The following is a 25,838-nucleotide window of genomic DNA, read 5'->3' as shown; positions in this document are numbered from 1 at the left end:
ATATGTTCCGCGTAGTTTGCGTTGTTGCCTAGAGGAGCTGGCGAGTGTTCCCCAGGGTGCGATAGGGGTCGGCACGCGACGCCGGCCACCTGAACTATAATGCGATACCCTCGACCTACTAATGTGAGCATTGGAATGCTAACCTGAATTGCCTATAGTTTGTGACTTGTGAGCCACACCGGCCATTCAGAGCTTTTTGCGACGAGATATGAGTTTACTCATTAATGCTAAGTAGGTACCTAGATGTTTAAAATAATGTTATAGTGTTGTCGGATAGTACGAACTTTTTTAACTTACTTCATTTCACTTTATGTAGCTTAAAATTTGGATTTTGTTGAAAGCACGATACTTCCACCTTTGGGTTTTTCGTATTGGCGCATCCATAGAGTGGTATTTTATACATACAAATGTGTATGTGTGTATTTATTGCAGCTTTAACACTGGCCTTGATAGATACATTATAATAATTACGATACAATTTAACTCACTACTATTCAATCAATATGATCCAACCAGGCTAACTTTCGCTCATATTACAGTTCAATCCGCTGAAATCCCAAATTAATGTTGTTTGACCTAATTAGACAGATAAATTAGCTGTTATAGCAAGTACGAGTAAACCGCATTGACATTTGTTGCATATCGCTTTATATAGAAAGCATCTGCGATCGGTTTCCGATGATTGAAGTAGACGCAGATATTAATTAGCTCGCTTGTATCATTTGTCAAATTGGTATAACGCAATTACAATAATGAAGTTATTGTAAAATAACACGACGTAATAAGCCAATTAACTGTAAATCATGATAATTTAATTAATACAGTAATATGTATATTGCTATGTATGATCTGAGTCTATGACGTAATATTGATATACCAAACGAGGACAATTCATTTCAGACTTTAATTTATTATGAAATCCTTATCTTGTAGACATCGCAATTCATTCGTCTAAAATTATATATTTATGTTTTTGTCTAGCTAGAGAAAACTTAGGCAGTAATTAGGTTCTCCTGGCAATACTAAGTATTGCCAGGAGAACCTAATTACTGCCACGTTATAAAAAAATCTCCATACTGATTTCGCAGTCATGTGACCAAAATACCGTGCTACCATTGGTCAATCAACTTTTAGAGGGTTTTGAAAGAAACGGACGGCGTTTTAGCGGAGTTTGTAACACAAACCTAATTTTAAGTGCTAGTTTAGTAGTCTTTTAGTGTATTTTGATCGAAAATGATTGAACAGTATGATGAGAAAATTGCAGTAGCATCATTTAGAGATATAAACAGAAATTAGTTGCAGGAGCGTTTTAGCGGGTTTTGAAACTAGACGACTCACTTAGTGCTAAAAATAAAAAATGCAATTGAGAATTTGGGCCGAATTTTTTTATCTTTAACCGTTTTATCTTTGCAGCTAGCATATTAAGTCTGGACGTATGATATTTATTTTTTAAATCGTTAAAATATCTCAGTCCAGTTTTCTCAGCTTTACACACACATCAGAATTTAAAATTCAATTTTTAAGGCTGAAGCGATATTATGATTCAGCGAATTCGTTCACTAGTACCGCAGTTTGGCGTGGCCTGGCCGCTTCCATGGCATAATGTATGTATGCACGGAGCCGTCACGTCGTGATCGTAAAGCACACACAGCGGAAAATGGACGCTTTCAAGCGCTCGCCACGATGTATGACTTCATTTCAAAACAGCAGCAAGATTTTACGCTATATTTTATAAAACCCTTATTGCATAAAATATGCGGCGAATATTTCACTTGTTACAAAATAAATTTTATAGTAGAGCACTAAACGTCGGGTTAGGGTTTTTACGTCGGATCGTGCTTTACAAGGCGGACGGACATCCGACCATAAAATAATGTGTAAAATCCGACCTCTCCCAAGGGAAAACTGAGTGTCACTTTGGGACCTAACCGTGTTTAATATTCTATAGTCATACTCATAAAAATGATTTGAACCCTCAGTATAGCTTGTATCCATTCAAATATACTATTACGACATACCCAAAGTGCCTGATATTTCGTAGTAAGTTAGAGTAAAAATTGCAGTGCATGGCCACAAAACAACAATACAAAAACAGTTAGGCTGAGTTGCACCATCTAACTTTGACCATAACTATGACGATAACCGGAGCTTTTTGTATGGAGTTTGACAGATTTTTGACGTTTGTCAAAGTTAAAGTAAGATGGTGCAACCCACCCTTAATAGGAAAAAATAACAAATGATTTTACATGGCTTCTTATTTCTACGACGTAACACTCTCAAACATGTAATAAAGTCACTATCGCTATTCCAAGGGCGATCCATCCCAAGTGACCTCTCGAGTCCCTTTCGTGGAACTAATCCATCTAAGTCCCAAAAGCCTCTTTTACGGTGTTGACATTTTGAAATCTCTTCACGGCACGACGGGGGTGACACGCGACTCCGTCAAAAAATTGGATGTAACAAGATTGATGGACGAACGCGTAAATTCAATATTTATTTACCGGCAGCCTCAGAATACGGACTGTATTCTGCCGGCAGCGTAGGCAAGTATTTGATTTCATCTCAGGTGAAAATGATTTGAGTAAAGGTACTCACGCACCGGAGTGTACGCGCATTGTTACACGCGACGGCGATAGCACGAGAACACTCGACACACTCGGGCGGGCGGAACGTGATTGCAGGCGCATGAAAATGTAAACTGTGGATCCAATAACCATCGTGTGCTTCTCATTTTGTATTCGCACTTCCCAAGCGAACTTTCAACCTGCCAACTGACCGGGAAACTTTAAATTAAACTAAAATTTTATACAGGTTGAAATCAAGCGGTTGATCAAATCCGAAATTAAAAGTAGCGAAATGCTAGAAGGAGTTTCAGGTCGATTATAAGCGAAATCAGCTTTATTATATTTCACCTTGTTGCACAAGCACATCAACTATGCACAAAGAGTAATTTTAACTGTACCTACATTATTCTATAGATATTATTTCATTGAACGAAAAAATATTTCAATTGTTCAAAAGCTTTCCAGAATAATAATTAACCCATTATAGACTGAGTTTTCTTAAAGTGTCAGATTTTTGTTTTTTTGAAATATGTTCATAATTATGGTCTACATAATGCTATACAAGCATTAAAAAAATGATCCGACCTGTAATCTAGAAAAAAAATGCTGGTACCATATGGTACCGCTAGCCTCTTACCGTGTCAGTCTGTTAAAACATAACTTTATCATGGGCTTTATAAAAATAGGGTTAATTATATATTTTATTATTATTATTATATGTATTAATATACAAGCAAATAACAGAAGTGATATTAAATGTAAAAAAACTGTATATTGGGTAAGGAATATTCATTTTTATCTTTGAATATTCAAAAATTTGGAATGGAGCTTGGCATTGCACACTGCACTTAGCCCCATGTAACATTTCCTATACTCTAATATTGTTCGAGAGTTGCAATTATCTCGAGTTCGTTCTATAAATATCTGCTTCGTTTTGGGACCTTCATCGTCCTCCAAAACTGCCAATGTTTCGTGTAAGTTACATATAAAATATAAAAAACCCATGGTTTTGTAAAGTATAGGAAACTATTTTACTTTATCTTCCTGTATACCTTATATACCATTGAATATATCACATACTTCCCAATAAATACAGTAAAAACTAAAAATCATAAAATAATTAAAAAGACACGGTAAGCGGCTAGCGGTACCGTACGGTACCAGTAATTTTGACATACAATATTTCCCATTATTATTATCTATCGACGTAATTTTACACCATTTCACAATAAGAGCACTTATGGAGAATACAAGATTGTAACAAAATCAGTATTTCATTATCACACACACAAAAAATATGATCACTTAGAAAATTTTGATGCGCTCACTTCAATCATTAATTACACACAACTGAAAAGAATAACTGTAAATTTTTATTCCTAGAAGCATAGACCATATCTATTGGCTACGGCTTGCATCAATCAGAGCACTGCATCTTTTCACGTGTTAATGTATAGAGCCAAATTAAAACACACAAAAAAGTGGTACCATATGGGACCGCTAGTCTATAATGGGTTAATATTGTTGCTTCATTTGTATTTTTATGAGTCTGAAAACTTTTAATTGGATTCTCAAATTCAAATCACTGGTTTCAAGCACGTGCATTGTTTAAATCATTTGTTTCTAATTCGACCGTGTTCTGTGTTGATTTTTATTTTAGTATGCGAATATGCTCATTAAATGCAAATTTTTAGAATATCTTTAACTTTGTATTCACAGAAGTTACCTACTCTCTACTGTATTGACGAAGCTGAACATTATTAATTCGTGAAAATTTCAAAACAATTTCAAATTATGGAGACAGGCATTAATTTTTTTTTTCAATATTACGATCGTACATCATAAGAATTAAGAACGCATGATAACTGTATAGTACGCATGTTGAGGACAAGTTTTTCATAACCATTTAATGTTGTCACTGAAAACTGAAAATGAATTGCAATTACTGACGAGGCAGCGTTGATTCTTAAACCTTAAAGGCTATTTTGTCGTGCAGGTTGCGTCAACATCCCTCTCCGCGAGATCCCGTCCACTGGGGTCGAGGCGTGGTACAAGCTGGAGGCGCGCTCGCAGCGCTCTTCGGTGCAAGGCCGCATTCGCCTGCGCCTGTGGCTGTCGGCCCGCGAAGCCGGCCGGCATGATGATGACAACTGGCAACAGGTAAGTCCGTACCCCAGGGGAACCTTAGTGACCGACATAGCCCGCAGAATTGCTAAAATCAAGAGGCAGTAGGCGGGGCACATAGCTCGCAGAGCTGATGGCCGATGGGACAGAAATGTTCTAGAGTGGTGTCCACGGGCCGGAAAATGTAGTGTGGGCAGGCGCAGGTGGACCGACGATCTGGTGAAGGTCGCGGGAGGTGCCTGGATGCGGGCGGCGCAGGACCGGTCGTTGTGGAAATCCTTAGAGGATGCCTTTGTACAGTACCTCTAGTACGAAAAACTTTCGAGTTCGTTTCGTTTGCGTATTCAAAGTGCCATCGAAAAATTTTGTATGAAAAATTAAACAGCGCCCCCTATAGGTCATAAAAAGAAAAAAACACCTAACTTTCGATTTTCTTTCGTATCGAGTTCAAATACTAGGCGTGACGAAAGATGGATTTTGTATGAAATAACGTAGTACGAACCTAATTTTGACAATCAACGGTCGTTTCGTTGTCGTTGAAATCATCGAATGTTGTGTCACTGTCAATTTTGTTGTGAGAAGATTACGTTGATATAAATTTTACGTGTTTTTGAGGCTTAAATGTGGAGATTATGTGGTCGGCGAATTTATTTCCTTGTTTGGCATCATTTAGATTGTTTAGATGCTTTAAGTTAAGAGATTAGGAAGCATCCCAACAGTGAGTAAAAAAATATATTTTGTGGACATTTTTCCTAATGTTTGTTTATTTCATATCTAATAGGGCAACATAATAAGGAAAAACTTAAATCCTGATGTTGTGGTTGTTGCAGCGATACCGCCTCAAAGTCAATAAACCTGCATTTTAGTAGATTTTTTTTAATTTTTTTTTTTATGCATAACAAGGCAGGTATTTGACCACAATCGCACATGATGTTAAGAGGGATGCAGTCTAGGATGGTACATATCTGCCCTGTAAGATACCTACTTATGTGACAAATTGCCGGAAAGATAGTCTTATGGCAACAAAAAGAGTCTCCTTGGAACACAAGGCAAGTAGGTACATAATTTATTCATACATTCTGTCTACTCTACATACCACATGATTTCTTTGTCATTTGATAGATAATAATTATTACAGGTTATATTATGTGCTATGCATTAAGATGCATCCAGTTCATACCAAGGCACTGATGGTATGAAGAAGCATTTGGAATTACTTAACCAATGCTCTCAATACCCCCAACATACTCGGAGAAGTAGGTAGGTACTCATGCCTACATAAGATTTATCCATGAACTATTTTATACAAATGTCTTAGGCATTCAGTTCTTAAGATCATACAGAACAAAACACAACAGGGTGATTCCATACCTTTGCTCGTAAGTGTTTTAGCCAGAAAGTTTTAGATCTTAATAAACTTATTTACCTAAACTAATAACTATAAAATTAATGTTATAGTATTCTACTCATCAACATTTATTAATCATTACAGGTACCTACCCTACCCAAACCTTACAAAGATCCAGCTCCGGCACAGAATAAGTAATAGGACTAAGGTTCCTAGGCACACTTAAGAAATACCATCAACACTTGCGGGCAAATAGACATTAATGGGATTAAAACAAAATATATGTGTGACAATTTATTTAATAAATACTTATAAAACATTAAACAATATTTTGAATTTCAATTAAAACATAGGTACCTAACAGTTTTAATTTTCTATTAATAGGTATGATACATGATTGGTAATCAATCAAAATTGTTATTCAAATTGCTGAGAGTTTCAATGGCTGGCTGCTCATGGTTTCATATATTATCATCTGGCTACTCGGGTTTCCTCTGTAAAAGAAAAAGTAATGTTAACTAAATACTAATTTAACTTGCCATCCTAACAATCAATATGAAAGGGCATAACATTTCAGTTTGTCTAGAGAATGCATAGGTAAGTACCTACTTAAATAATAAAGATTCAATTATTGCAATCAACATACCTTTGACTATTCTTTTCCTGTCTTGTTAGGTCCAAAAAAGTGAGGCTAAGAACTGCAAACCGCTGCACTTTGCCTTTGGACTTCCACTCGCCAAAAGCGAGATCTCAATGCTCTTGCAGGATTTTTGTTAATTTCTAGCTGTTAAATCTTCTCCTCCATTCCATAAAATCTAAAACAAGATAGAATTACAATATACATATTTAACTACATGATTTAACTAAAAAATCTTTTCACTTGCTAATTTAATTTACTTACCGATGTCTCATCATGTTAACATCGTTAAATGGTCTTTATTTACTTTAAAACATAGCTTTATATTCAAATTATTTTATTACGACTTCTAATAACATTCTAAGAGGTTAGAAAATACGTCAAAACAAGAAAAATCCCTGTCTTTTCAATGTCAGACGTGTGTGAGCGTGTGGCTGAGTGTGATTTTACAGATGTGCATGTGGATTGAGTGATCCTTGCTTCAATCTTAACAAAAATCGAGGAAGTTTTACTTAAAATATGTTAAAACATTGCGATGAAGTTTAAAAATTTGTTAAACCTAAGATAAAAATGTTATGGCCAATAAATAGGAGCACTCATACCGCACGCTTTAAGAAAACGTCAAAATGTTTATTTCAGAAAATAAAGCCTTTCCACTTCTTTTTATAGTATTGAAAAATTGTTAAGAGTATGTTAAAACTATTAACAAATTCCGAAATCCCTTACACGTCCCGTTCCAAAGTTATGACGATTATTTAGGATCACTCACACCGCACACGGGCCGTATGAGTGCTCTTCAAAATCATGACTATTTATTAATAAATACGTTTTATTTCTGTTGGGAAATGTGTGCAAACTGACGAGCGAATTTGTTAAAGTATAAGTGTGACAAAACTTAAAAGCTGAAGGAAGAAATTAACCTTTATTCTTTCCCTCAATATGCCGTGTGAGTGATCCTTACTTTTACCTCTATCTGCTCATATGTAGTTCGTAGGCAGACTGAGATAGTATCTAAAATTGTTAATCGTTTTTAACAATTACTTGGCATATATTTTGCTTTTATTAAGGCCATAATTTAAGAAATATCAGGCTTAGATGATTCCTAAAGGAAAATGTTGATTAGGGTACGTATGATTTTTTATTTTGAGAGACTGTTTCGATTCATCAGAAGTTTTCCTAAGGACGTTTTATCAAAAATAATCCGAAAGGAATTATTTGAAAAAATCTGCTACCAGCAGCATTTTTTCAATTTGGTGGCGCCTGCGGAGACAATAGGAGGTCGCAAAGTTGAAATTCGTAAAGAGCACATCGAAATCTATACATTTCTAGATGCCTGCCGTGTGTAACCTGTACTTATAAACCTACATCCTTAATTTTATATGCAGCCTTTTATGATTTTGTAATAAAAGTGTAAATACATTAAAACATTAAAATACAGGGTGTTTGGCGCATCGTGTGCCAAAATGATTTGGCGGATAGAATGGGTCATTTCCTATATTTTCAGCCCCCTTAACACGTTCCATGCCAGGCGGCTACTTTTATATTAATGTTTTTAGTAATTTCACCAAAATACCCAAATCGCATCATTTAATTTCGATTTAAAAAAAAACTACTAGGCGTAGCCTCAAAGTAAATATTTTGTTTTGACGTGCATTGATGTAGGGTTGCATCAAATCTAAATTTTCTGGCAAATATCATCTAGTTTTTTTTTAATTCAGCTTTGAAGTTTTCCGAAAAGTTAAAAATGGACTGAACATTTAAGTTTACATGGCTATAATTTTTTTTTTTAAAGAGATAGCGATCTTCGGATTTTATCAAAACTTCTCTAGTCTATCCTCATTCAAATGGTATACTAATCTTGTTTAAATAATAACAACAACTTCACAAATTCCTAAAATTAGTGCATTGACTCTACTCGGACTGATTTGCGAAATTTGTGTTTATAGCCCCTTTTTGTGTGAATAGCACGTTAAACACCTACAGGTAAAAATTATTTATCTTATGCAATGTAAAAACCTTTTTCCAATCGTTTTTCAATGTGGATTTCTTGAAATTAAAGACGAAAATAATTATTTTGATCGTTTATTAATTATTACAAATTTTGTTCAAAATGGCCTCGGCAACGTATACACTCACGACATCTTCTTTTAATTTCGACTGTTGTTGTATGCAGACACATTTCTCTTTTTATTACTACAAAGGCGTTTTCTACTCGTGGACTGGAAGAGATGGCCCTATACAGTGGCCTGCACGTTCCCCAGACCTAACTCCTTTCGATTTTTACGTCTGGGGACAAGCTAAAGAACTGGTGTACGTAACGCATTCAAACAATAGAAAAACTACAACGAATAGAAAACGCCTTTGTAGTAATAAAAAGAGAAATGTGGCTGCATACGACAACAGTCGAAATTAGATGAAGATGTCGTGAGTGTAGGTATACGTTGCCGAGGCGGACATTTTGAACAAAATTTGTAATAATTAATAAACGATCAAAATAATTATTTTCGTCTTTAATTTCAAGAAATCCACACTGAAAAACGATAGAGAAAAGGTTTTTACATTGCTTAAGATAAATAATTTTTACCTGTTAGGTGTTCTACGTGCTATTCACACAAAAAGGGGCTATAAACACAAATTTCGCAAATCAGTCCGAGTAGAGTCAATGCACTAATTTAAGGAATTTGTGAAGTTGTTGTTATTATTTAAACAAGATTAGTATACCGTTTGAATGAGGATAGACTAGAGAAGTTTTGATAAAATCCGAAGATCACTATCTCTTTTAAAAAAAAAATTATACCCACGTAAACTACAATGTTCAGTCCATTTTTAACTTTTCGGAAAACTTCAAAGCTGAATTAAACAAAAACTAGATGATATTTGCCAGTAAATTTAGATTTGATACAACCCTACATTAATGCACGTCAAAACAAAATATTTACTTTAAGGCTGCGCCTAGTAGTTTTTTTTTAAATCGAAATTAAATGATGCGATTTGGGTATTTTGGTGAAATTACTAAAAAAAATAATTTAAAAGTAGCCGCCTGGCATGGAACGTGTTATGGGGGATGAAAATATAGGAAATGACCCATTCTATCCGCCAAATCATTTTGGCACACGATGCGCCAAACACCCTGTATAATACTTACTTAAATTAAAATACGTAACTTTTTAATTTATTTACTTATTTGCATTCCAGTTCAGTGTTTATTTAAAACGCCTAAAGTATGTAGGTATGTCAAGTAAAACAGAATGTTAACATAGAATCCTATCCTACTAATATTATAAATGCGAAAGTTAGTGTGGATGTCTGGATGTTTGTTACTTTTTCACGCAAAAAACTGCAGAACGGATTTTGATGAAACTTTACAGTATTATTGTTTATAACCCAAAATAACATATTATTATAGGCTATAATTTATGACGATATATGACAAACTAAATTTCACGGGGGTGAAGCCGTGGGCAAAAGCTAGTATAGTATAAACAGGACACAAAACACCTAAAGTATGTACCTACCTAGGTATGTCAAGTAAAACAGAATGTCTAGAAGACTAGTTAGCCAATAGGAATAAAATATAAACAGGACACCTAATACATATTAGATTGCATTGGTTTTGCATTGTCACGTCTGACGAATCGGAACAGTCTCACAAAATAAAAAATCATATGTACCCTAATCAACATTTTCCTTTAGGAATCATCTAAGCCTGATATTTCTTAAATTATGACCTTAATAAAAGCAAAATATATGCCAAATAATTGTTAAAAACAATTAACAATTTTAGATACTATCTCAGTCTGCCTACGAACTACATATGAGCAGATAGAGGTAAAAGTAAGGATCACTCACACGGCATATTGGAGGAAAGAATAAAGGTTAATTTCTTCCTTCAGCTTTTAAGTTTTGTCACACTTATTCTTTAACAAATTCGCTCGTCAGTTTGCACACATTTCCCAACAGAAATAAAACGTATTTATTAATAAAAAGTCATTATTTTGAAGAGCACTCATACGGCCCGTGTGCGGTGTGAGTGATCCTAAATAATCGTCATAACTTTGGAACGGGACGTGCAAGGAATTTCTGAATTTGTTAATAGTTTTAACATATTCTTAACAATTTTTCAATACTATAAAAAGAAGTGGAAAGGCTTTATTTTCTGAAATAAACATGTTGACGTTTTCTTAAAGCGTGCGGTATGAGTGCTCCTATTTATTGGCCATAACATTTTTATCTTAGGTTTAACAAATTTTTAAACTTCATCGCAATGTTTTAACATATTTTAAGTAAAACTTCCTCGATTTTTGTTAAGATTGAAGCAAGGATCACTCAATCCACATGCACATATTTTACAGTAGAAAAATAGAAGATAGATTTGTCCACGAAATTAATTTATTACAACAGTAGGAATACACAATGGATAGCTCTTTTTATTTTCTATGACACAAGTGACAATCAACAGAACATTGTTTCTATAGCAACTTAAATTTATTCATAACGCCGCTTTGCTTGCCAGCTACATTAACAAGACGAAAGATGTTCCGAAATTTGTTTACCCAACAATATAAATATTGATTGGTAATAAATAATAATGGTTTTAAATACTTACATATTAAACAAACAATAACACAAAAACGTATAAACAATTAATGAGGCGTTATGAGCATTATTCATCTTTGTAACTTATTTTTTTAAATTTAATAACAACATCTTAAAATAACGCAGCATGTTTCGGACGGAACACACCATTCCATGTTAAATAAAAAAAAACTTGTAAAATACTCTATGACTCGTCGAAAGAAGCTTCTTGGCCTTGCGTGCCGACGAAAGAAATTAGAAAGTTAAGCTAACGAGTACGATCCTTAATAAAACAAGAATGCACGTTTCGAGTTCGAACTCGAAACGTACAAAAATTCGTCCTCGTCTTGAACTCGAAAGTTTTTCGTACTAGAGGTACAGATGTAGACGTCATTTGGCTGAAACGAACGAAGTACGCGCTTAGAAATAGATCCAGATATCCTACCTAAGATCTGGTTCAAAACCGAGCGTTTCTGGGTGCTTTTCAGTGCACAGTGCTGAGGCGGTCACCGTGCAGTTATGGTTTGATGCAATATTATTGTACGAAATCTGCCCAGCAAATCAAGATGTATCACAAACTTGAAGTTTGATATAAAGCAAGTCTCATTATTTCAGGCTGATGCGTTGGTTTGGCCGAGCCTTAAGGACTCTTACACATGGCCAGCCATACTGATAACGATCAACTGCGAACAAGAAACTTAAGTATATGTATTATTATAAGATCCTCTGGCTGTTGGTATTACAAGTCCTACACAGACTTGACAGGCGCACTGGACGCATTCGTATTAATATGCGACTGGCAGTGTGCCTAACGGCGTGTGAAGCAAACTATTTTATCTTATTTAACAACATAACGTAACAAATATCAAAATAAAACATTCTTACATACATTTTACTAAACATATCATATTAGTTTAATCTCAGTTTCGCAGTCACGCTCATACAGAAAGTTGTTATATTTGACCAGTAGAAAGTTAACTCATAAAATAGCTGCCCAGCTAGTATCAGTTAATTTATTATTAATCAAACGTATACGGTTGCTATGTCACTTTATTATAAATGTAGGTATGAGTTTCTCTTCGGTACCAATAAATAGCAAATACCTACCTATTATACTCGTATTAATAATAATAATAATAAGCCCCGCAGGGCAGCTTTGTGGCGAGCTGTTGGTGAGTAGCGACACCACGGGGCCAGTTGTTAATCCGAGTGCTCCCGAGAGTCGGTCAAGACCCTCGTCTTCGGCTTGCCGAAGTGGAATCCGAGAGGGTCTGCAGGACTTTTACCTCTGGCTTGCCTTAACCGGCCAGAATGGAGTCGCTAAAGCTATATGCTCCAGGGGTGGAAGTGTTAAAGGGCATAACGCCGCGAGTAACTCCGGAGAAAGCGCAGCACACCTCTCTACACCCCTGAGCTGGCAGACGCCAATGTTGCCCCTCAGTCCGGTCTATACGACCCATGACGCCAGGGGGGGCCCATTTAGTCGCTGGCTAGTCACCGCCTGCCATTTTTTCAGTCAGAGACTATGAACCAGGCAGGTGTCCCGTAGTCTCCATCCATAGCCCAGTAACCAGTCCATCCATCATTCATCCATAACCCTAGTCCATTCTCTATTAACTGCAATAGCTCCTGTGCACAGGCTGGGGATGGTCTCTGGCTACATCCCATGATATAGTCAGAGACTAGATCCAGTATGTGCACCACTTTCACTTTTGTCGATTATTTTGCGCTTAAAACGGCCTCTATGTGTTGGATTTGTATCCCCACGCAAGCCTTATAAAGGACCGGGCCACTTTTGACCCGTGAGCTCCAAAGCGTACAAATAATAATAATAATAAATACACTTTATTGCACACCAAAGTAAAGAACAGAAAGGAAAAGATTATGTATATTAACTAATAGTAAAGTGATGTATCCTTCAAGTACCTTTTTCCTAATTGATTTAAAACTTGGAAAAAGATACGAGTAGTTTAACAATTTATGCGTTTTAAATAATACACTTCTACTAACTAAACTAAACTAAAAAAAATCTCGAATTGTTATTAATACTAACTTAGAGGATATTTACGGCATATTTTGAATACCTAATTAAACTTGTATTTGTACCAAAACACAAACTTACCAATTTTGTTTCAAAACTTAAATCTAAATAGTAATGTTTTAATATTTTTATGTTATTTTGTCATTAGCTTATAAGTCAAACCGTTTGTCCAACTGCTACTGTAATTTACGTTTTAGAGTTGTGTTATTTGGTAGCTGCGATACAAGCGTTATCTTAGGCTGAGTTGCACCACCTAACTTTGATCGTAACTATATCGATAACCGGTGTTTTTTGTATGGAGTTTGATAGATTTTTGACGTTTGTCACAGTTAAAGTAAGATGGTGCAACCGAGCCTAAGTGCAGAAGCCGCTAAAAATGTTCTTATTGTCTTTACTACTTCTAGGAAATAAAGCTATTATTAAAAATTAAAAATATTGTGTTCAGTAAGCCATATTTAATTGAAAATGGACTAATTCATGTCATAAAACATGTATCCGTTAACCAATTTGACAGCTATACAAACTCAAATTGTTTGTTTTTCAGTTCTCGTTCTCGTCGGAGCGCGTGTTTCGCCAGTCATAACTTTTACAGTTACCACTAACCACATCATGCAAACCAATTTGGTTCGTTAACGTTTGCGCTTGAACTAGACCGACACATAACAAAGTGTTTTTGGTAGGAGTCATTTACTTCTACTAAAGTGGAACAAGGAAAAAATATTATGTCGGCGGGGGTCAAACGGATAAGTAATCGGAAACCAAAGTACTTTTCCAATCGAAAGGAGTAGTATATTCGTAGCTGCGTGATTTTCCTCCTGCTCCATTAGTCTAATTTTACGCTCAAGTGCCTCGGATATTAATAACATAAAATGTTTTTTCCGATCGAGTAACGTTTTCTGGTACGAGCGGAACCATAACTTTATAATAAAGCGCGGCGTTGACATATCGTGGATTATAGCGTATCAGTTCAATATTGCTAATCTGCTGAGCCAATGCACCGTACATAAAACATTTTATTGGCTTTTTGCAGCGAGCCATTAGTCGCTATAGTTACGCGGCCCTTTGTGTGCAGCGGGCGGCTGCCGCCTGGGCGGGCGGCTGGGCGGCTCTCGTCGCGCACGCTCCATCGCACATATTGTTATTTTCGCCCACAATGCCTTGTTTATCCAATATCATATTAACAATCTTATCAGTCTATTATTAGCAGGCGATTCCCCGAACCACCCGATCAAACGATTGTGTCCCTAACAAAAAAGCTGCTCCTTTTTGAATAATCGGATCTTCCAGTGAATGTAGATCAATGTCTATTCTGAATTCAGCTCTCCTATTTTCCTGTTCCAAAAACATGTTTTACTTATTGCTTACGAAGTTTTCGCCTTTTATTTCTGTTTTTTGTAATATATTTTCGGTATGAAGTGAAACATCTCAAATATTCATTTATTTTCAGCTACTAAGTATATTTCGAAACTATATTCGTACCTACATTTTCTAGAGTAGTTTCCTTTCAAGGTATTTGTGTTTATTATATTGGTATGATTACTTTAAGCCATCAATTTGTGATGTTGAATACCAAATTTTAGTGGCGAAAAATTGCCAGCATCTCGATAACGTATTCATTGGGTGAAAGTGTTTTAGTCCCACGTAATCAACTGAGCGAGCGAGTGAAGCGAAATTGCGATTACGCGATAAATCCAATTCATTCGGAGGCACCTCTTTCACTCCACTGTGACTCAATGGGACTGGCTTTTTTCGCTCCACAAGTTTTCGCATCCCAATTCTAAGGTTTGCATTATACCCTGCTCTCTCAAATTAAGGGTAGCATCTTTCCGGGAGCATGATCAGACATTAATTATCACGATCAAACTCCTTTTATTGCAGAACAATATTGATTCTTCTAACAAACTCACTTAACATTTTCCTTTTGATAAAAGTTTAGCACAAAATTAGTGTTCAGTTACTAATAAAAACAATTCCATTAAAGTGTCTATAAGGTTGTCTATAAAATAGGAAAATTTCATAAGTTATTAGCATAATCTTATTCTATTTACCTATTTATTACTTTGTTTGCTCTTTCCAAACTATAGTTACTTAATCGATTTTTAAACTATTATGGTAAACTACACCTTGTTTACGCTGAAGTGCTGTGATCTGTACATAAATAAATGATGTAGGTTCGCCAACATGAGCGCCTATTCGGGGTGCTGCTCGCTCACGAGGTGGAGACAGCGGCGTGCGGCGCGGCGAGCGGCGCGGAGAGCGACGCAGGCGCATGGGAGGGCGAGCTTGGCGGCGCGGCGCAGACGCTGCTGCACCAGCACGCCATACAGGGGGATATGAGTGCGCTGCAGGCCGCCATCGCTAGATTCGCTGCTGCCTGCCGCTTGAACAGTGATGCTCCGCTGGATCCCAAGTACTTTTTAGAGTATTTACTTTCTCTTGTAATTGTATCTCCTAGATACTGTGTGCTAAAATTGAGCACCTACAATATTTTATCTCCTAGTTATAACGTATCTAAATTATACGCCTCTAATGAAGACATGTGGCTGACAAAAATTTACTTGATTTTGAGTAAAACTTTTCAGACTACTTTAAATACACAATAACCTTTTGTCTTTGGTTTGGTTTCTCACCGAAATACTACTCTGAGACCTGTAAATTGTTATTATTTAGATACATGTACAAGCTGCTTACCGAGCTGGAGCGTGCTTGGTGCGCGAGCGAATGCTCAAGCAGCAGCAGTGGCAGCGGCAGCGGAGACTCGGGCGGCGTAACGCGTGATGAGGAGCGCTGGCTCGCCGACTGCTTCGGGGAGTTTGTAGAGCGCGCGCTACACCAGCTGCGTTTGCACCGGGACCTGTACCCCGTGCTGCACCACTACAGCCTCAACAAGTGAGTGTTAGCAGGTGTAATGACGTAGCAGCGGTGTCTCAGGTGGCGTGACGCGCGACGAGGAGCGCTGGCTCGCCGACTGCTTCGGCGAGTTCGTAGAGCGTGCGCTGCCCAACTGCTTCTGCACCGCGAACTGTAGGCGCGATCATGCAACAATTCAGGTGAATTTCGTCATTTAGTAGAGACTTCTGAGATAAGAAGTGCTACTCATATCAACTTGTACCTAATATCTAACTTTGTGACTTTTATTAGGTACGAGTACTTAGATGGTCAGGTCGACTCGAATACACGTATTGCACAAGTTTAAGTTGATATTTTAAAAACAGTTGGCAGAAAGCTAAGAACTTTTTAAAGTGAAGTGACTGCGTCTTGCTAGAGAGGACAAATAGTTGTGATATTTCTATAAAGTTCTTTATCCCTATCTAAGGAAACACGTTTCTGGGTTAGAGTTATTAGAGTACCTAACGAGAGTGATCAAATAAACAGAAATCGTTCGATTTGACTTTTCAAGAGAAACACTAATCTATCTACCGTTATATACCTTATACTTACCGATTGTTGTTTCTGAAAAGAGTGGGTAGGTAAGAATAAGAATAAGAATAAGAATAAGAATAAGAAATTTATTCATAATGTTCATTACATGTCAAATTTTCAATATATTTTCTTATTAATAATAAACAATTGCAGTATTAATAAGAAAGAAATACACATCATGTCCAAATAAATTAATAATACAAATAGAATTAATGTCAATTAAATGTCAAAATAAATAGTGGGTAACAGTGTCAATAATAATTAAATTCCAAACAGTTCGTCAATTTTATAGAACGCCTGCTCGATCAACCACTTTTTTAATTGAAATTTGAAAGAATGGAGTGATACCGCTTCTTTCACTATTTTAGGCAATCGGTTGTATACTTTAGGCCCCAATACGTGCGTCAAAGAGTCCTGTGTTTGAACTGTATCTCATGTAGGACCCAAATTCCTAGTAGTCTCATTACTATGTAACAAGTCCTTGTTAATATTCGTCGTATTTATAGATTAATACCTTAGTGAAACCCGAACTAAACCGATTCGTTTTGTCTACAGACAGTTTCCTACACATGTTACCTACGTCATTAATTATGGGCAAAATTAAAGTACCAACTAACTCTACGATCATGGCGCTAATCTACAAGATAAAAATTATACATTTATTAGACTAACCTACGTAGCTAAGGCACCTTACATTAAGATTTTGTTAGCCAGCGACACTTACCACTTTTAATTTGAGGTTTAAATGGAATAATGTAAGCTAAGTACAATCCAGCTCGCATATAATCATAGTTGATTCAAGTCTTCATAACACAAAATTGAATTTTGCGAAAGCTCAATATTCTCAAAGCACAAGGTGAATGTTTAGCATGAACAGGTGTTTAATAACGAATTTAATATAACCCTTCAGAAAAAAGCCGATACTAATTTTATCTTTACTGGTGTAATAAATTCTTAACCTCAGCTTCAAAAAGAGTAATTTTCTGAAGCAGTTCGGAACGGGACAGGTTTGCGGGCCTCGAGGGCGGAATAATTGATTAGGAGCAGGCAAACCACAATGCCTCAGTGGGATCAGCTCCCAAGCGACATTAATTGGCGACTTCATTATAATATTAACGACGGTTGTTTGGCTGGAGTCCTCACTTAAGAAAAATTATAAGCCACTAAGTAACAATATAAATAATTTTTGATCAATTACGTTAGGTGGGTGCTTAGATAGATTGTTAGGCATGTTTCGGAAATAATGATATGTTGGTAGGTACCTAAACTCACAAAAAAGTGAAATCTTATTCCACTGTTTTCAGCTAAGAGCTTGGTCTGATACCTATTCTTTTATTCTGTAAATTAACATCAAAACCTATATTGAAAATTTCACGAGCGATAAGTATTATTCCTGAAAACAAACAATTACAACGGTATTACACGTTGGCTCAAACAAGCGACAGAAACAAATTGGTTGATTGAATAATACATTTATACTTGCAACTTCTGTAGCTCTTATTATTTCTTACTTACGTAAAACTTTCCCTACAGGCTGGAGTTCCTGCTGCGATGTTTAAGTCAGCTGTCACAAATGAAAGCGTTCTGGAGATGTTGTCCCTTCAACAAGGAAATCAGGCGAGTATTTAAGTGGAAAGTTTCTTTGGAGCACTCTCCTAATCTGAAATTAAACGATTACATTTAAAAGGATTCTTAGTCAAGTAATTGAAGTACTTAGAAAAATTATCCTCGTCAGTTCTGGAAATTTGAGTCGGTAATTGATATGGTTCTTAAGATATTACAAGAAGCTCAGAGTATTCAATTAGCTCTTTAGTTAGATTGGGTACTTACTTAAGTAGGTACCTTCCTTAAAGAACCAAATGTTAAAACAGTGTTTAGATACGTTTACCTTATAAAGCTACGTTTTGTATGAACCATCAATGATTTATTCGGAAGGCGGTGTATTTCAGAGAGTTTATATGAAAATGATATGCAATAACGTTATGTAAATATCACGCATTGAATGAGAGCCGTAAACTCGCTGTTGTACCGTGCATTGTTATTCAAACATTCGTGACTGAACACATATGGACATGTAATAAGGGTATTTTAAACATTTACGCAAATATTTATTGTTATTTATTTACCTATGCTTTATGATTTCGTGTAACACGTTTGGCATAATTCGTTTTAGCAGCGAAAAAATTATATATTTTCAGAGTTGTATTTTTTCGGTTGTCAAATGAAATGAGTGGCGGTCAACTACTTACTCCAAAATTGCCCTAACAATGAACCTTGTACACAGGACAGAGATAGTGGGCAGCCTGCGTAAGGGTACAGCGGAGTGGTACGAGGCTTTATGTGCCCAGGACACGGAGTCGGAGCGTGGTGAGGACCTCGTGAATCTCATCACCCTCGTGCAAATCGATCTGCAGCAGGGCCTGACTTACTACCACCCGCTTTTCGAGACGTAAGTGAACACCTCCTGATTTCGTGATGAGTACGTCAGTCAGTGATCTTTCGCTTTTATAGATATATAGGTGTTCAAATTCAAATTCAAATTCAAAATACGTTTATTGTGAATCACAGGTACATAGGTTGTCAAATTATAAATGGATATAGATCGGCTGCGTTCCGCCTTGAAGGCATACAATAGTTAGTGCTTAATTCTAGGGTTAAAGTTTATGCTGAAGGTTAGGTGCAAACATATTAAGTAATTATTCAACATTTTTCAAATAATCGATCAATAAACAATTTGGTCCGTCAAAAAGTCACTAGTCTTATAATAACATTTTTCTGTCAAAAAATCACTAAGATTTCGTTTAAAAGATATCAGATCTTCAGAGTTTCGAATGGACTCGGGAATTTTATTAAAGATACGCGGTGCGTTGCAGAAGACACTTCCTTGAAGCAAAGCTGTCTTGCTGGCCACTGTACATAACTTGTGCTTGTGACGCTCTCTAGTTTTAAAAGAATATAAATCTAAATTAGTTTTAACAAACATTGCACACTCAAAAATATACAAGCATGGTACGGTCAAAATTTTTAGCTTAACAAAAAATGGTTTACATGAATCAGTCTGTTTCAGATTGTACATTGCTCGTATGCATCGTTTCTGAGCTCTAAACGCAAGATCTTTGTCTGTTGAATTTCCCCAAAACATGACACCATATCGCAATGTCGACGCTACATAGCCATGATAGGCAGTCAATAAAGTGGATTCATTGGCATTTTTTCTCAAATTATATAATGCATAAGAAAACTGACTTAACTTTTTACACACATGTTCAATATGATTTTTCCATTTTAATGTATTATCAATATAAAGTCCTAGAAATTTTGTTGTTTCTGTTTCATTGATTATTTTATTAGAATATTTAATATTAATGTTAATTTCTTTATTTTTTGTTCGCTGTCTAAAATTCATTAGTAAAGTTTTGTCCAAATTTATTTTAAGATTATTATTATCAAGCCAATTTATAACTGTTGTCAAGGAATTGTTAATGTCAGTTTCCAATTCTTTAAAATTGTCATTAGTAAAAAGTACTGTCGTCCGCAAATAATGTCATATTGGTTAATTTTGTTGCTGATGGCAAGTCATTAATATATATTAAAAATAACAATGGTCCCAGTACGCTTCCTTGTGGGACTCCATATTTGACTTCCCTAAACTCTGATTGATATATAGTTTCAGTTTTTGTTGCATAATTAATTTTATCAATTTGTGTTGCTTGTTCCCTACCTGTCAAATAAGATTTTATCAAATCATGTGCATTTCCTCTAACACCATACTTATATAATTTATTCAACAAAATTCTGTGATCCACATAATCAAATGCTTTCGATAGATCCATGTACACCGCAACGGTAGGTATCCGTTGATCCATATTTGTGGTCACTTCTTGAAGAAATTTGTAAATTGCCATATTAATTGATTTGTTCTTCCTAAAACCATATTGTTGGGGCGTAAAAATAGAATTAATTTCTAGAAATGAATTCAGTTGCTTATAAATTAATTTCTCAAATATTTTTGAAAATATTGGGATCATTGCTACCGGTCTGTAGAAACTCATATTCGTCCTGTCTTCTTTTTTAAAGAGGGGTTTGACAATAGATTTTTTTAGCATTTCTGGAAAAATACCCTGTTCAATACATAGGTTGAATATGAAATTAAGCACTGGCGAAATGATAACACATGAATCTTTTATTATCATTGTCACTAATTCATCATAACCGGCGCTATTTGTATTTTTCAAAGAAAGTATTACCGCCTGGATATCATCAGGAGTAGTAGGTGCCATAAAAATTGTTTTCAGATTAGATCCTGTAGATTTATCATTTAACTTTAGATTATTTTCTGATTTAACTTCGTTAATGTAATAGTCATTAAAAGCATTAGCAATGTCTTTGGGGTTAGTGATCACTCTGTCTGTTATTTTTATTTTATCTATGCTTTCCTTGGGATATCTTGATTTGGTTCTATTTATAATTTGCCAAGTACTTTTACATTTATTTAGAGAATTATTTATAAAAAAGTTATTTTGGGCTTTTTGGGTCAATTTTATTACAGATTTATAACGTCTAGCATACGATTTAAGTAGGTTTTTATTTTTGTTGTTAGGATTAGATCTATATTTCCATAATAATTCTCTTTTCCGTTTACTACAAAGTCTAATTCCTTTACTTAACCATTTTGGTCTAACATGTGAACGCATTTTGATTTTAATTTTAGGAAAACACAGATAATATATTAATTTAAAGTCTGTTAGTCAACGTTTACGTCTGATGTGCTGTATTTTGCTTTAATCGCAAGGGTTTTTTACTTACGATGAAACAAAATGTGTTTCGTATACAACAGTATCCGATATTTTTTTACAAATCCATACATTCTTGTTATAATATCGTATATATTTGTTTCAGGACTAACAATGTGCCATACTTCAGTGTTGTCTTCACACAAATTGATAAGATGGTAAGTTGATTTAATGTTTGTTTGAAGTATGATTTCATTCAGATTTCTCTCAAATCAAAGTCTACAAACAACCCGGAATAAATAAAAAAGAAAGACAATACTTTAACCTGGATAACAATTCTTATACATATTAATGATCTAGAAAACTTTTCGAAGTCAGTATTTACACAAACTTAACTTAGTTTGCCTCAAAACTTCGAATTTTTTTCAAAAGCTGTTGAGTCATCTCGTACTAGGAATGTCTCTTATTTTTATTGTAACTTCCCAGAACTTCATGAACTAGAGCTGAGTGCTTTAATAGTGGTTCTGAGAAAGTTTTATTTTTAGGTTAAATGTAGGTATATTGTTTGTAGAGTTAAACTTGATCTCACTCATTTAAAAAACTAAGAGGCCTAATTCATAAATTAAATATCTATTTAAGTTCCTGGTAATAATTCTAGCATCCAGTTCTGCTTAAAACATTTACTGGCTAAATATTATTAGAGAGATGAACGCAACCTAGATTTTCAGTGGAAAATTAAATTAAGCTGCATCATTGAATTCAATTTATGTTTCCGAGAACTATGCCAATACCCAACATTTCTCCGTAATGGATATTTCCAGTAAAATCCCTTTAAAGAGTATGAGAAGATTAAAATATACACTATGCTGATATATGATATCGTAATTTTGTGAAATAGTATTTTGTTAAAACAAAAGCATGAGCGATTCTGGTAACTTAGCAAAGGACTTGTCAAAAATCAAATATCAAAAATTTTTAAATGTTTATTCCAGTCTACGCAACATGTGGTATGTAATTCTTGCTTATTTGATGTTGAATGTCTCGTCCGTCCATATAATTTGCTGATTTCCACACATGTTGTGTTCTCAAGCGCGAATTCCAATCCAGCTGGCAATTCCCAGTATAAATTAATAATTGCGGAAAGTTCATGCACTTATTTATAACCCTATGTTTATTGTCTCTGAATAGGTTTCATTCGTTCAAGAAATAGTAAAGTAGAACAAGGGCAAGCATTTAACTGCTATTAAAAATCCTTGTGCACGAGTTATGTCATTTTGTATTTCAAATGTTTCTGTTATTCTTTTTCTTTTTAGTAGTGCCTAAATGGATGTGTTACATAAATGGTTTTAAATCATAACACGTAATAATGAACCTCATCTCAATTATTTCGTCATTAATGTTTGAAATCTACATATTATAAAGATCTCTTAAAAAGTGGGGGCAATATAAACTCTTCCTTTTTAATTTAAAAAGACATTTTTGCAAACACATTTTTGCATTACGCAATATTCTTTATTAGGAAAACATACAGCTTACAGTTTAATACAAAATATAACATATGTAAAATGAGGTGTACCTAAACCTAGAAGTTTTCACTGCTAAGTAATTTGAAACTGAAAAGACAGAATTTACAATACTTATAACTAAACATTAGTTAGTTGTAAGTAATGTATGTTTCACTAATTTGTAAGTTTGTAATATTTATTAACACAATGTAAATAAACATAGGTGTCGGAAGATGTGCGGCAGTGCGTGGAGCACTGGGTGGCCGAGGGCTGGTGCGGCGTCGCCGAGGAGGAAGTGTACGACGAACAGGGAAATGGAGGTACTTGTGATCATTCTGGGAGTGGGTAGTCAATGCGAAAAAACGCTCAACGGTTGGAATGTGCAGGTGTCAAAATGTCCATACGGACCGGCTGTTAGTGTGGCAAAAAGTATAAACGTCGAAATGAGCAATGGTTAAAATGATCTGAAGTTAAAATGTCTTCGGGTTTATTCAAACAAGCGTCTTATTGTATAATAGCTAATGTGAACACGTGTTTAAATGTATCAAGGTAAAAATGCCCAAAAAAACTCTATTGACTAGACTACAAGAACATTGAACATTTTGACATTTAATTTTATTAATTTAATCATGAGCACAATAAATCAGTTGATCATTTTATCTATCACAGCTTTTGTTGTACTCGTATTTTGTGATGTGTACCATTTGTCACTAAACCATTGTAACCATGGTGATAATGTACATTTTGACACTGGGACTTTTTGACGTTCATACTTTTTGCCACACTAACAGCCGGTCCGTATGGACATTTTGACACCTGCACATTCCAACCGTTGAGCGCTTGTGATACATTTGTGGCAAAATTGCATTTTTTACAACTACATATAATAAGATCTCGTTCGTTTTGTTTAGCTTGACCGTATGACGGTTTTGTGGTTCCTTTAGCAGCCCTTATTTTTAATTTGTGTGCAAAGCGTATCCTTTTAACAAATAAATACAAGTTGCTCTTTTGCCATTGATGTAGGTACTTAGAGAGATATGTTTAAGTTTATTTCTTCATATTATGATATAAATATAGTAATATAGCTTACAATTTGAATATTAAATGGAAATGTTTTCTATCAACGCTAGAGAGTTACTTAACCTACTTAAAGGTACTGTATCTTTTAAAGAGAACTAGGTACTGAAATTGTTTTGATAGTCGGCAATTTCACTGTAATCTCGGTCTTACATCTTCTTAGTCCTTTACAAATATAGTACAACGAAGGCCCGGAGTCTAACGGAAAATCACCAAGTTTGATCAAATTCAGTGAAATCTATTTTGGTTGATATATTCTAAAATCCCCGTTGGTTTCTACTTGGATAACGATCCCAATTTAGATAAAGGATGCCCTACAGCTGACCTATTAAAATACCCACAGAAATCTTGAGTGAAAATGTCCAACCAATGCTGTGTAATGTACCTATTTAATTTTCATGTCTAAATAATTTACTAACGTTAATATTCACACATTAAATTAAAATATAAATAGTACCTACTTATTGCTAATATTATAGTAAGTATATGCGATAACAGACTTATGACCATTATGTCACACACACCTATTTCTGTAAAAATTGCATCTAAAGCAAAGCTAAATGTAAATAACACCTGTTACAAAAAATGCTACGAAACGTAACTACGGTACATATCGTAGCTGCTACGGTATTTGGTAGCAATGGCCACACTTTTTATTTGAGTACTACGCAGCTACGGCACCGTTACAGAATTCCGTCTACCTTAATCTCTATTCGATAGCTACAGAGTGGTGCTTCTGTAATACTTTTACCTTTTTGAAACGGACCAATCGAAAAAATCTGTCGACCATTTACTCGTAGTTACTGTTCTATGAAATTGTACCGATTGTACTAGATTGAGCTCCATATCGATCTTAAGTCTCTAGCAGAAATAATACAGTATTTCCATTAAAACTTGTGTTATCCTTTAAACCCTCTTTATTGTTTGTTTGTCTAAAATGTTTCATCGTTTATCTACCAGTCGATTAAATAACATTGCGACACGCGTACGAGTACAACAATGAATAATTACTATGTGTGTTTAGTATGTATTGTGTCGGCAAAGACGCTCCCGTTTGAGGTGCTATCAGCGGTGCGCGAGCTGTGCGCAGCGGCTGCGCCCGCGCCGCCTCCTCACCTTACACACGACCCGCCGCCGCAGCTGCTCGACGCTTACAAGTAAGCACTATTGACTAGTATGACAACACTAACGAAAAATTCCAAGATACAAATTTTAATTCATCTCACATTAGCCCAACACTTCATTCTAGCCTTGCAAATCGAGAAGATTTTAATTACGAGAAGCTGTAACATTCGAATTTCAGTAACTTTGAATCAAATAACTTAATATGCTGAGTTCCACCATCTTATTTTAACTTTGACAAAAAACATCGGTTAAAGTTACCTTTAAACTCAGCCTTAGTAAGTATATGGAAATTACAAGGCAAAATTACGCCATCGCCATGTTCCTTCACCATTGATATTCCAAAAAATGTAGGTACGGTATTTCGGCGAATTGTGTAAAGTTCGTTATCAAAATAATACTTTCAATGATTAGTAGGTACTTACATCTAACTAATTTAGTCAATTACATACTTGGAGAAAAATGTAGCACCTAGTGATCCAGTAGATTAACTTAATACTAGCTTGACAGTGCAAATGATTCCGGCGCCACTAACTTTGGAATGTGTATAATATTCCGGATGAAAGGCAATTTCACTCACTTAGGGCAAATGGAGTAATAATCATCAGTTGGTTGATGTCACAATAATTCATCTTGCCTCTTCTAATTAAGATATTAATTACATAATGATCCGCAATATACAATGTACC

At 35.3% G+C, this 25,838-nt stretch overlaps 1 protein-coding gene and 1 long non-coding RNA gene across 2 annotated transcripts in view; one reads left to right on the top strand and one right to left on the bottom strand.

Annotated features, from left to right (window-relative positions):
* Nucleotides 1–25,838, top strand: part of LOC135077303 (BAI1-associated protein 3) — a 65,575-nt gene that overhangs the window by 21,149 nt on the left and 18,588 nt on the right. The window contains exons 7-14 of the mRNA XM_063971835.1: nucleotides 4,561–4,724; nucleotides 15,461–15,699; nucleotides 15,960–16,178; nucleotides 18,246–18,329; nucleotides 18,997–19,161; nucleotides 21,612–21,663; nucleotides 23,174–23,270; nucleotides 25,052–25,184. Coding sequence (XP_063827905.1) covers nucleotides 4,561–4,724; nucleotides 15,461–15,699; nucleotides 15,960–16,178; nucleotides 18,246–18,329; nucleotides 18,997–19,161; nucleotides 21,612–21,663; nucleotides 23,174–23,270; nucleotides 25,052–25,184 — 1,153 coding nt within the window. The remainder of the gene's footprint in view (nucleotides 1–4,560; nucleotides 4,725–15,460; nucleotides 15,700–15,959; nucleotides 16,179–18,245; nucleotides 18,330–18,996; nucleotides 19,162–21,611; nucleotides 21,664–23,173; nucleotides 23,271–25,051; nucleotides 25,185–25,838) is intronic.
* On the bottom strand, nucleotides 6,442–7,119 carry LOC135077549 (uncharacterized). Its single transcript, XR_010258475.1, has 3 exons — nucleotides 6,938–7,119; nucleotides 6,683–6,851; nucleotides 6,442–6,530 (listed from the first exon to the last, which is right to left on the bottom strand). It is a non-coding gene; the product is annotated as an uncharacterized LOC135077549 (long non-coding RNA).

Source organism: Ostrinia nubilalis, chromosome 13 (genome assembly GCF_963855985.1).
Source record: "Ostrinia nubilalis chromosome 13, ilOstNubi1.1, whole genome shotgun sequence".
NCBI classification, from domain to species: Eukaryota; Metazoa; Arthropoda; class Insecta; order Lepidoptera; family Crambidae; genus Ostrinia; species Ostrinia nubilalis.
Note: the sequence above shows the minus strand (reverse complement) of the source record. Positions and strands in the feature narration are given on the sequence as shown.